Below are 12,397 nucleotides of genomic sequence, written 5' to 3' on the forward strand. Positions count from 1 at the left end.
GGCTCAGGTCATGATCTCAGGGTCCTGGGATCAAGCCACATATCCGGCTCCCTGCTCGGCGGGAAGCCTGCTTCTCCCTCTCCGACTCCCCCCACTTGTGTTCCCTCTCTCGCTGTCACTCTCTCTGTCAAAAGATAAATGAAATCTTTAAAAAAAATAAAATAAAATAAAATGTGATATAGAGAAAAGCAGCTCTTTTTGTCCAGAGCACATTAAGAGGAATGGGAGGAGATAACGAAGAGGGTTATGAACATACTACTGAAGATTCTACACAGATTTTATGGCGAGGTAATGAGAAGCACTAGCCTTTTCAGTAGGAGAGTGACAAGACCAGAACCAAACTTCATATCTCACAGTTAGCAATGGTATGTGATCTGCTCTACAGAGCTACCTGACAAAGACAAAATACATCACAGTGCCGAAGGAGAGCAAAGAAGAGATCTATGTGGCGGGTAGATTTCAAGTCTTGAGAACTGGTAGTGCAGGCATGAAGAGAAAGCAGGAATGCTAGCACAGTGAGGGCTGAGGAAAAGACTGACAATAATGCAGGATGCTTTGTTTTAGGAATCTCTCTCAAGGAAATGTAACCGTCAGGCAGGATCTAATGTCCAGAGAAAGGATAATAAAGGAAAAGAGACTTGGGAGGCAACTGGGAGTTTGATTTATAGCCATGGATTTCTCATTAGGCTGGGGGCTGGGGCTGGCTTTGTTTTACTTTTGATCACTGCATCTATAACATGAGGCAGAGCGCTTGGCACTGATGATACACTCTAAAGCTAAACATCCCTGGTGACTGACAAAGCCTGGTTATGAGGCTCTACTGTGCTCAGTCCTAGTAAAGGAGCAAGCAGGTATCAGTGGCTCAGCAGGAGAAAGGGGGCAGGGGAGGGCGGCAGACCCAGCCTTTCCACCTGCAGTCTCCGAAGTCAGCCACCACTGTCAGGGTGGGGCTTGCCCAGTTTGCCCCTTGTTCAACCACAGAGCCAATCTCCACCCCCAACATAAAGAAGCACAAGCAGAACAGAGCGAGTACTAGGCCAAAGAGATCTAAAGTGTTTGAAAGGATTTCATTTTTTATTGTTCTTGATTACAATTCTCAGCAATCTAAGCCAAGACATTCAACATTAGCTCAGTTAAAACCCAAAAAATTTGCAACCTGCATGAAACCTGAGAAAGTAGAATGACACACTTACACTTCCCTGTAATCTCTGAATAATAAAACAAGATAAATCCTAATAGTAAAATGGTAAAAAAAAAAAAAAAAGATAATAATGATAAAATGAAATCAAGATGATTAAATGACGATACTATTCAGTATTAAGTCCCTGTTACACTATATACTCCAGAATGTCATGGTAAAACTGAACTTTACTTTCAAATTCAGGTTAGTTAAGTTGATACATTTCAGTCTCATCCATATATTCTGCAGCATACAGCATAAAGATAATTCAGGGGGCACCTGCGTGGCTCAGTTGGTTAAGCAACTGCCTTCAGCTCAGGTCATGATCCTGGAGTCTGAGGATCGAGTCCTCTGTCGGGCTCCCTGCTCAGCAGGGGGTCTGCTTCTCCCTCTGCCCCTCCCCCTTCTCAGGCTCTCTCTCTCTCTTTCACGCTCTCTTTCTCAAATAAATAAATAAAAATCTTTAAAAAAAAAAGAAAGATAATTCAGTATAAGAATTCTAAATAAAATTGCTGCAAACAATAATAAAACACTCCTGGATGCATTCATACTAATACTTAAAATGCAGACAATGCCATGGGATGAGAACAGCAGCAGCAACAACAACAAAAGAATAAATGCAGAAATGTTCCATATCAAACAGTCACTCTCAGCTAATGAGAATTTCCCATTTTGGGTTCACCATATAATTAATTACATTCATGTCACAATGTGATCACTTCTTCACAGGGGAAAAACTTAAGAACCTCTTTTATAAACCTATTTAGAATCTATAAAACTAAATTCTCAGCCAAGCTAGCAATAATCTTTGGAATGCTCTTAGTTAACTGTGGTATGAGCCAGAGACAGGACCAAGATTAATTTCATGATCTGGTCATGTTCATTGTAGTCAATGTAATAATCTCACTTCCCATCTCCATTTATGATAATCTGCACAATTCCAATCTAGTCCCACACCAGCCCATGACGATCTCCCTAATCTCTGAGTTCTTAAAAAAAATGTATTTACCAACTAATTGCATGAGTGTATACAGCACCTTGTTTTTGCTTCATAAGTTCTTCATAATTTAAAAAAAAAGGAGATTCAGAGGCACCTGGGTGGCTCAGTCGTTAAGCGTCTGCCTTTGGCTCAGGTCATGATCCCAGGGTCCTGGGATCGAGCCCTGCACGGGGCACCCTGCTTGGCGGGAAGCCTGCTTCTCCCTCTCCCACTCCCCCTGCTGTGTTCCCTCTCTCGCAGTCTCTGTCTCTCTCTCAAATAAATAAATAAAATCTTTAAAAAAAAAAAAAAAAGATTCAGCAATGATTTTAACTGTGATAGCCCTAACCCTCCAGCTATATTTTAAGATTTCTAGAAAATATGGACAAGGAAGGAAGGAAGGAAATATGGACAAAATACTTCTTCAGTATTACCATCTAAGAGCACATGATGTTGTTCAAAGACCCTGAAGAACTAAAGCTGTATGGAACTCATCCTATAGGACCTTTCCTAGAGAACTGGAAATATTCTTTGTTCTAAACACAATTCATTTTCACTTCCTTTGTACCAATCATCAGAGTACTATACTTTTTATGTTATATTTAATTCAGAACCTCACAAGGACGCCATTTGTCACCATTTTTATTTAATATTGTTCTGAAAGTTCTGGCCAATGTTTTAAGTTATGAATCAAAGGAATAATGAGTTAAAAAGACAAATACGTGGGATCTAAAAAAACAAAAAGCAGAGAGTGCAACGGTGGTTACCAGAGGCTGGAGGATGGGGATATTGGGAAGATGTTGTTTAGGGGTAGAAACTTCCAACTAGTAGTTAAGTAAGTCCTGGAGATTCAATACATAGCATGGTGATTATAAGTCAACAATACTATAAACTTCAAAGTTGGTAAGAGACTTAATTCTTCCCACAACAAAAAAGAAATAATTATGTGATATGATAGCAGTGTTAGCTAAGCTATGGCAGTAATATAAAAATTATATAAATTCAATATATAAATTCAATATATATATAAATTGTACACAAACTTACACAATGTCATATGTCAATTATATCTCAATAAATTATGAAAGAATAAGTAACCAGAAAGGCACAATAAAAGTAGAATATAAAAAACTCAAGTGCCATTCCAAAGAAAATATAATGTAAAAATATATTTTTTTATTACAGCAACAAAAATATAAAACACTAAGAAATAAAATTGGGAGTTATGTTTATATAAAGAAATTACAAAACTTTCAAAGATAACTTGAGGACAAAAAGACTAAAGATTTAAAATCCTAAGGCTATCTTTTTTGTACAAGTACCCCAATAGGTTAAATTTCACAAAATTTAATTTTGGAAGCCAATAAAATAATTTGAATATTAATATCTGCAAATCAAACAATATTATTATGAAAAGAATAATAAAAGAATTGACTACACTGGATGGGATTATAATATATAGCAACAGTAATTAAACAATGTTGTCCTGGTACAAAAATAATCAAAAGCATAGAAATAGACTAGATCACACAATCACTTGTATTTCAGAATTAAGTATTATTATAATAACATAAATATTAACACAAAAATAGCATTTACTGTTGACTATTTGCCAAGAGCCCTTACCGCAGGGTTTCTCAGCCTCAGCACTATTGATGCTTAGGGATGAGTAACTCTCTTTGTGGGGGTCTGTCCTGTGTATTACAGGATGATCAGCAGCATCCCTGGCCTCTCTACTCGCTAGATGCCACTAGCATCTGTGCCCCACGCCCCACTCCCTCCACCAGCTCTGACAGCCAAAAATGTCCATAGACACTGTCTAATGTCTCCTGCCCCTGGGTGGAGAATTACTGTTCTACATGGTTGCAGTCAACAGGCTGGTGTTCTTTAGTTAACATCCACCACATTATTGAAAAGCACATCCTGCAAAATTACACACTAGAAAACTAGGGTTTATGGGGAAAAAAAAAAACAAATAAAACTGTTTTAAAACAAAACTTTGAAAACCTATTATACTTGGTAACCAGGGTATTTAAAAAAAAAAGTAATATTCATTAATAAAAATACTAGCACAGTTAAGTCTCCACCACCATTTGCAACAAAACTAAAGGTTGGTTGACCCTTTATCTCCTTAAACCCCGGACTCACACTTCTTCCACCACGATGTAGGTCAGTGTATACAGTTTCTACAAAATTAAAAAAAACAGCGTTTCTTCTTAAACACTGGGTGAAAAATCTGCAAGCCCCCCTTCATCTGGGACTCTTACGCTTCCCCATGTAGTTTTACCATAGTGAAAAGTGCCACAGATTTTGAGGCCACTAAACCAGCCACTACTTGCACTAGAGGAAAGCCCTTCTTGTAGAATTTCCATCTTTTTTCTCTTCTCTGTAAGAATACTTGCTTCCCCAGGGCTCCTGGGTGGCTCAGTCGTTAAGCGTCTACCTTTGGCTCAGGTCATGATCCCAGGGTCCTGGGATCGAGCCCCACATGGGTCTCCCTGCTCAGCAGGAAGCCTGCTTCTCCCTCTCCCTCTCCCCCTGCTTGTGTTCCTTCTCTCGCTGTGTCTCTCTCTGTCAAATAAATAAAATCTTTAAAAAAAAAAAAAAAAGAACACTTGCTTCTCTGATTGCTGGGGAAAATCTCCTATAAATTGACCCAACTTCCGCACTACATTCATATTTCCCTATTTATCAACTGCATATGAACTAATTCAAATTTCAAAAGCATATATTGTAGCAGAAGAGACTATACTAATTTAATTCTTTAATTCTCAAAGATAGATACCGCCCGAAATCCCCAAGTATCCACAAGAGTTATTTAATTAGTAGCAGTAGGCAGTGGGGGCCAGGCGAGAAGCAACTGCAGCAGCGAACAAGGAGAGTCAGGTGCTTTGAGAAATGCTTTACAGGAATTACTTCATCGGATCATCACAGTACTAGGATGTGTGCACATACACTATCATTAAAGAGGAGAAAATGGGAACTTCAAGGGGTTAGTTTTCCCCAGGTTACTCAGCTAAACTGATTACTGCCAGGTTTTTTTTGTTTTTTAAAGATTTTATTTATTTATTTGACAGAGAGAGACACAGCGAGAGAGGGAACACAAGCAGGGGGAGTGGGAGAGGGAGAAGCAGGCTCTCCTCTGAGCAGGGAGCCCGATGCGGGACTCGATCCCAGGACCCTGGGATCATGACCTGAGCCGAAGGCAGTCGCCCAACCAACTGAGCCACCCAGGCGCCCTGATTACTGCCAGGTTTTACCCAAATCTGTAAATCCAGTCATTCGAGTTTATTAATTTAATGTTATAATACTTTTTAGCAGTTACAAATTTTAATACGTAAACAGATTTTTCTTAAAATTTCAGTATTACAGTGAAATAATACAGTGAAGAAATCAATCAAAACTCCCCACCAGCACATCTTTTTTCAATGCAAAGTTCGCTAGGTGATTTATTCAAAGTCAATAAAAGATTTAAAATCTCAAAGAAACTTTTACCTTCCTTTGCAAACTACATACCGATCTTTCTGGATCTCAAGAATTTGTTAGATGGTGGGTAGCCATAAGTGAATTTAAAAATTCTGGAGCTACAAAAAGATTTATTCACTAGCAAGACAAATGCCACAACAATGTCTTAAGAATCCATCAAGACACATTCACAAGCAATGCAAGCCTGGAATATATTCCGGCATGGTGCTGGTGCTGCCACCTACTCAGGATATTAATTCAAGTTCTATATCCCATGCCAATGCAAATCAGAATCTGGCCACTGGTCAAAACGTACCCACTCAAGAGTATCAAAAGGGTTAGTAAACCCAGACTGCAGCAAGTCCTAAATATCTGTTCTTGAGTATGATATTTCTGCTACTTAATTTCCCTGCAAACAGGTACTAGCTACAATAGGAGTTTCTATGATGGTAATGTCCATGTTTTCCAAGACTGGTTTAACTGTTGATGACCTATTTGCCACCCTACACCCTTCTCCCCTGAAAATATATTAATTACAAAAAAGAAGGGGGTTCTTTTAATCTTGCATCTAGTGAGTTGCCTGATTACAAGTGAAATGAAACATGCTGGATATGCCAAATGCTTTAAGCTGAAATAAGAATCCAAAGTCACTTCTTCATTTATGATGAAAAATATGGTGTTTTTCTTTGTTAAAGATGAATACTTACAGCTAACAAATTATAAACTTAACAAGAAATGTATAAAATCTATATGACTATATCAAGAAAAATAAAACAAAACCACAAGACCCAAAAAAGTAGCCTTGAACAGAGAAAAACACATCCCTTATTTCTAATTAAGATTTTTCAAAACCATCAAAAGTCTGTTCTCCCTAAATTAACTTAAAAATGAACTGAAACTCCAATAAACATAGTAAGGAAGATTCAAGCTGATAATAAAGTTTATTTGGAAAAATAAGAGGGAATTAGCCTCACCAGATTATTACCACACACTACAAAGTCGCTATAATTAAAACAGTGAGTTACTAGAATATTAACAAACCAGTGAGACAGAATAAAAACCTCAAGACAGACCCATGTAGACCCATAGGAATAGACTCAATATTATGAAATGACCAGTCACCTCCCAAAGTAATAGAAAATATTAATACAATTACAATCAGAATTCTAATGAAATCTGGGAAGAAGAATCTGACTAACTGATAAAAAAATTCAACAGAAAAAAATCTCTGAGATGAGATACCTCCACACCCTGCCCCCACCAACACACAGGAAATTTTAAAGAACAATGAGGGGAAACTTACCCTACCATAAAACATATAATAAGAGATAGATAAACTTGGATCTATCACACAATAAAACACTGAACATAATTTCATGGATCTCAATATAATACAGTTACGTAACAAACAGGGAGAACGTATTAAATTAGTAACAGTGTTTGACAGTGAGCAAGGAGGGATGATCTGAGGGACTACTACTTTTTGGTTTCAGCATAATTGCACTTTCTACCACAATTCCTATTATTTTCAATAAAGTAATTTTAAAATCTAAAAAATGGGAAGAAGCAAAAAGAATATACTCGAGCCCCATTGTTAGGCTATGTAGCAAAGGGACTTTGTCCTATGCACTTCTAACTGTGTGGCTTCTCTGGCGATTCTGGGTGAAGAGACAGGACTCTAGGAGGGGAGTACCGAACAGCGGCCTTCAGCGTGTCCTTCTCTCAATCCGAAGGTTCACTGGGGTATCTCGAGAGATCCAAGAGGCCTTCTCTCCTACCTCACCGACAACAACCTGGCTTTTCGTATTTTATTTAAGGTCATACTGTGTAGTGTTTCATTAGGGGAAAGTGTTCTATTACCTAAGTAAAGTTTATAAACCACCCACCCAGAAGACTGCCAGTAGAAACACTATGTTAAAGGTAATTAATACTTGTTAAAGAACTATAAAAGATCTATTACATTAATGAACATTTAATCACATTTTCTAAATACAAAGTATGCCTTTCTCAGATAACTCCCCAAATGCCACAAGCTGTTAAGAATCATTCCTCTCGGGGCACTTGGGTGGCTCAGTCGTTAAGCGTCTGCCTTTGGCTCAGGTCATGATCTCAGGGTCCTGGGACTGAGTCCCGCATCGGGCTCCCTGCTCAGCGGGAAGCCCGCTTCTCCCTCTCCCACTCCCCCGCTTGTGTTCCCTCTCTCTCGCTGCGTCTCTCTCTGTCAAATAAATAAATAAAATCTTTATTAAAAAAATCACTCCTCTCTTCAAAAAAAAAAAAAAAGGAAACATTCCTCTCACCCAGAAGAACTTCAAGTCCATTTTGAGAAGAACTGTAGAATAAATTATTGCATTTTATGTATCATTTTGTTTCCTAAAATCATTTTTTAAAATACTAATCTAGGTAGGTATGCTTTCTAAATTATGTAACTTTAACCAGCTTTTATGCCTTTCAGGGGTAAATACCATATTTAAAGAGTCTTTCAGATAAACAGGATCTTGTGAGATTCTATGATCTGATTCTTCTGCCCACTGTTACTTGAAACATCCAACTTCATTACCTGGGTTCAACATTTATCCATGAGCAATACACAAAAATTTCCAGGCTTTCTATACACCAAGGCTTATGCTCAGTGCTTAAGGGAGAACCACACAATCAAAAGCTCAGATGTTGATTTTTAAATTTCTGAGGTCAAATAATAAAAATAGTATAAAAGAAAAAAAATAGTATAAAAGATAACATGAACGACCTATCTGCACAGTTCTAAGATGGGAGGGATGAGAATTCAGGGAGGAGTGACAAAGACTGCTTAGGGGATGCAGGACTTGGGCTAGGTGCCTTATGCACACATGGGCACAAGGGACCTTCCTGGCTTTTGGCTTGTGCACAGATGGACTTGCTGAACTATCTCACTAGGAACATATACCTCTGTTCAAAACTCACAGAACTGCACACTAAAAAGGGTGGGATGTACTTTATATAAATTATACCTTAATTAAAACAAGGAAAAAAACCCACCTGTAAATGACTACCTGGAAGACAATTAATTCGGCATTTTATATAAAATTTCAAACACACATACCCTATGACTCAGCAATTCTACTTTATTTGCCAGTTATATCCGGAGTACCAAATTATCCATTATTCACATTACAGCATTGTTTGTAAAATTTAAAAATCAAGTTTTTTAAAAATAAAATAATATTTAGTGTGAACAAGTACTTAGGTACAGTGATATAGGTCTAACATCAAACATTAAGGACTAAAACATAAAAATTACTTCTGGAAGATAAGTTGATTTGTACAGATAAGAATGTCAATAAATGTAATTTCTCAACCTATAAAAAACTGGTTCATTACTCCCAGTCTGTTCAAAATCATTTCCAAACACAGGTGAGCAAAGACACAGCGTTCTTTTCTTCAAGCTTAATCTTTACTGACTGACCTTTCCTGGTATTTAAGTTCATGAAAACAAAGATGTCTGTAGCCTGGCATTACCGACAACCACCACTGACACCCATGTGTACTACAGTTCACAGACTCCTTGAGTATCTGTTGATTTGACTCTTCTGCACACATTTTCTTAGAAGTTGGCAAGGTAAAGAGAGAAGAACCAATGGAAGAACTCTCTACATCCAACATGGGGCTCAAACTCACGACCCTGAGATCAAGAGTCACACACTCCTCTGACTGAGCCAGCCAGGTGCTCCTGGAAGAACTCATATGTTTTAATAATCAGAGGGCAAAAGTAAAAGTGGAGGCCTTTCTATAAATAATGCAAATCATGAAAGGCCTTAAAGGAAAAGACTAATAAATTCGAAATTTCTGTATGACAAAAAGATAAAACATTTAAACTTAAAATCACTATTATTACATTTTGGTGGGGAGCGCCTGGGTGGCTCAGTCATTAAGCGTCTGCCTTCGGCTCAGGTCATGATCCAAGGGTCCTGGGATCAAGTCCCGCATCGGGCTCCCTGCTCAGCGGGAAGCCTGCTTCTCCCTCTCCCACTCCCCCGCTTGTGTTCCCTCTTACTGTCTCTCTCTCTGTCAAATAAATAAATAAAATCTTTTTAAAAAATAATAAAATATAAATAAAATCACTATTAAAATTTTTTAATGAAATAATTAAGTGTATGTGGGGGGGTGTTTGTAATATTTATAGACAAAGGGTAAATACTTCTGTGTTTGTTTACCTTTAATAGTCAAAGAATTCTTGCCAATACATAAAAAGATAAATAGCCAGGTAGAAAAAGCACAAGGACTTTAAAGAAGGAGGGCTAAAGATAACTAAGGCAAGCAATAATCTCAACTTCAAAATAAAACCCCTAAGACAATGACACATCAAAATGTGGGGAAAAAATGGAAGGTGAAAAAAATCCCTCACAATCAGCGTTGGTGAAAGCACCTGGTTCTTTTGTACGCCGAGTGACACAGCCTTTTTGAAGAGCAAAGGAGCATTTTTAGTATGTAAAATGTATATACCATTTCACTTCCAAGAAGTCATACTTGAAAAGATATTTATGCAGCACAAATATAAGTTTTCTAGCAGCATCAATTTGTAGCATCAAAAAATGTAAACACCTAACAATCTATCAATAGGGAACTGGAAGAGGGAATGACAGTACATTCCTAAGACCTGCAGGGTCACCGAAAAGAGTAAAAGTCACTCTACTCCTGTGCAAAGGTGCTAAAGAAAGATACACTGTTAACTGAGAAGAGCAGCTGCAGAAGATCATGTGCAACATGGCGGGCGCTGCATGTGGACCAGTCCTGGGTGGGGGACAGGCCAGTGTGAATATACCCAAAACACCACAGGCATGAAATAGGGGTTTGCAATGAATCATGAAAGGGGATGGTGTTCGTTTCCTACATTATACATTGCTATGTTTTATTTTTTATTGTTAGGAATGTTTTACTTTGGGGCGCCTGGGTGGCTCAGTCAGTTAAGCGGCTGCCTTCGGCTCAGGTCATGATCCCGGGGTCCTGGGATCGAGCCCCGCATCGGGCTCCCTGCTTGGCAGAGAGCCTGCTTCTCCCTCTACCTCTGTCTGCCGCTCTACCTACTTGTGCTCTCTCTCTATCTCTGTTAAATAAATAAATAAAAATCTTAAAAAAAAAAAAAAGAATGTTTTACTTTTAAAATCAGAAAATAAAGGTTTTGAGTGTACAGTTATAATAGGAGAAAGGAAAGTTATGTCCTAAGAAGATGTTTTTAAAATGTAAAGCTCTGAATCTCTCCAGTACATACACTACCCAGATTAGCCCAAATCCCCACCAAAATGTAAGTGTTCACTAGATTCCAGGCCACCTCAAAAAGATGACTTAGGGGCACATTCAGGACCTCAAGGCATGTATGTGTCACATTAAGACGTAAGTTCAACAATATGAACATTCTTAAAGTTGCATTTCAAAGGACGGGGGCACCTGGGTAGCTCAGTTGGTTAAGTATCAGACTCTTGATCTCAGGGTTGTGAGTTCAAGACCCACGTTGGGCTCCATGCTGGGCCTGGAGCCTACTTAAAAAAATAATAATATAATAAAATTAAATTAAATTAAAGGAAAACACAGCCAGAGAACTCCTTAAAATGTAAAATAAATAAACAACTGCTCAAATTATTTTCTGTTGCTATTTGTTGTATTTCTGTAAGTGGAAGAACTTATAACTTTTAAACTTCAGCCTAAAAGTTTCCTTTCCCAGATGAGGAAAAGAATATTTGAGTTTCGGGCACCTGGGTGGCTCAGTTGGCTGGGTGACTGCCTTCAGCTCAGGTCATGATCCTGGAGTCCCTGGATCGAGTCCTGCATCAGGCTCCCTGCTCTGCAGGGAGTCTGCTTCTCCCTCTGACCCTGCTCTCTCTCAAATAAATAAATAAAATCTTTAAAAAAAAAAAAAAAAAAGAATACTTGAGTTTCAAGACACATTTGTTTTCACAGCACTTGAAACCCAAAAGAAAACATACCTTCTAAGAGCATCTCTGGAATGTCTGCTTGATATCTAGGCCCCACTCTGATTTCACCTTTGTCAGCTAACAGTGTTTTCACTGAAGGGTCATAGACCAGTGAGTAGAAAAAGGTGTCCTGAAAAAAAAAACGACAGAAAATATTTAGGTAAACTTAATTCCTTCTACTTTTTATAAAGCAATAAGGCCAGTATCACGATAATGAAACCATAAACTTCAGAAAGTATGTAAGATTTTATTTTGGTGAATAAATTCATAGATCTTGAAGAAAAACTGTTACTGTCATCATGTAGAACAGCATAAAATTAAATCAAGCAAAAATAAATAGCTTACAATAAAGGTAGACTATAAAGTTTTGCTGTTCATTTTAGTCTAAAAGAAAACCATTTAACTGCTCTAAAACAAGATTCTGAAAAGCTAGCAAAGCTAAGTTGTAAGTCAAAGTAAGACACCTGAAATCGAGCAATCATTTCAATCTCTAAAGCCCACACCAAACAAATAATGAGGACACCAGGCACTGTTACTTTTAAAGTGTCCATCCACATTTTATCAAAATGATAGAATGCATACACATCTCACATTCAATAAAGTTTAGAAGAGTTGAGCTTACACGCAGTTTACTTAAATTAAAATGTCACATTGTATTATTTAAACATTTATTAATTCTAAGTCTGCAGTTCTCTTTTAAATCCTGAAGCACTCATATTTATATATAAATAGGTATATATACATAACTATACTTACCACTACCAGTACACCCACTAACTTTTCAAGGTCCTTTAAAATGCAAAAAGGCCCTAGTTACTGAGCCTA

General features: G+C 37.8%; 1 protein-coding gene across 1 annotated transcript in view; it reads right to left on the minus strand.

The window, feature by feature from the left end:
• MTA3 (metastasis associated 1 family member 3) overlaps positions 1–12,397 on the minus strand; it is a 147,518-nt gene that overhangs the window by 64,354 nt on the left and 70,767 nt on the right. Inside the window, exon 6 of the mRNA XM_081797296.1 lies at positions 11,585–11,702. Coding sequence (XP_081653422.1) covers positions 11,585–11,702 — 118 coding nt within the window. The remainder of the gene's footprint in view (positions 1–11,584; positions 11,703–12,397) is intronic.

Source organism: Leptonychotes weddellii, chromosome 10 (genome assembly GCF_054177405.1).
Source record: "Leptonychotes weddellii isolate Sample4059 chromosome 10, ASM5417740v2, whole genome shotgun sequence".
Lineage (NCBI taxonomy): Eukaryota > Metazoa > Chordata > Mammalia > Carnivora > Phocidae > Leptonychotes > Leptonychotes weddellii.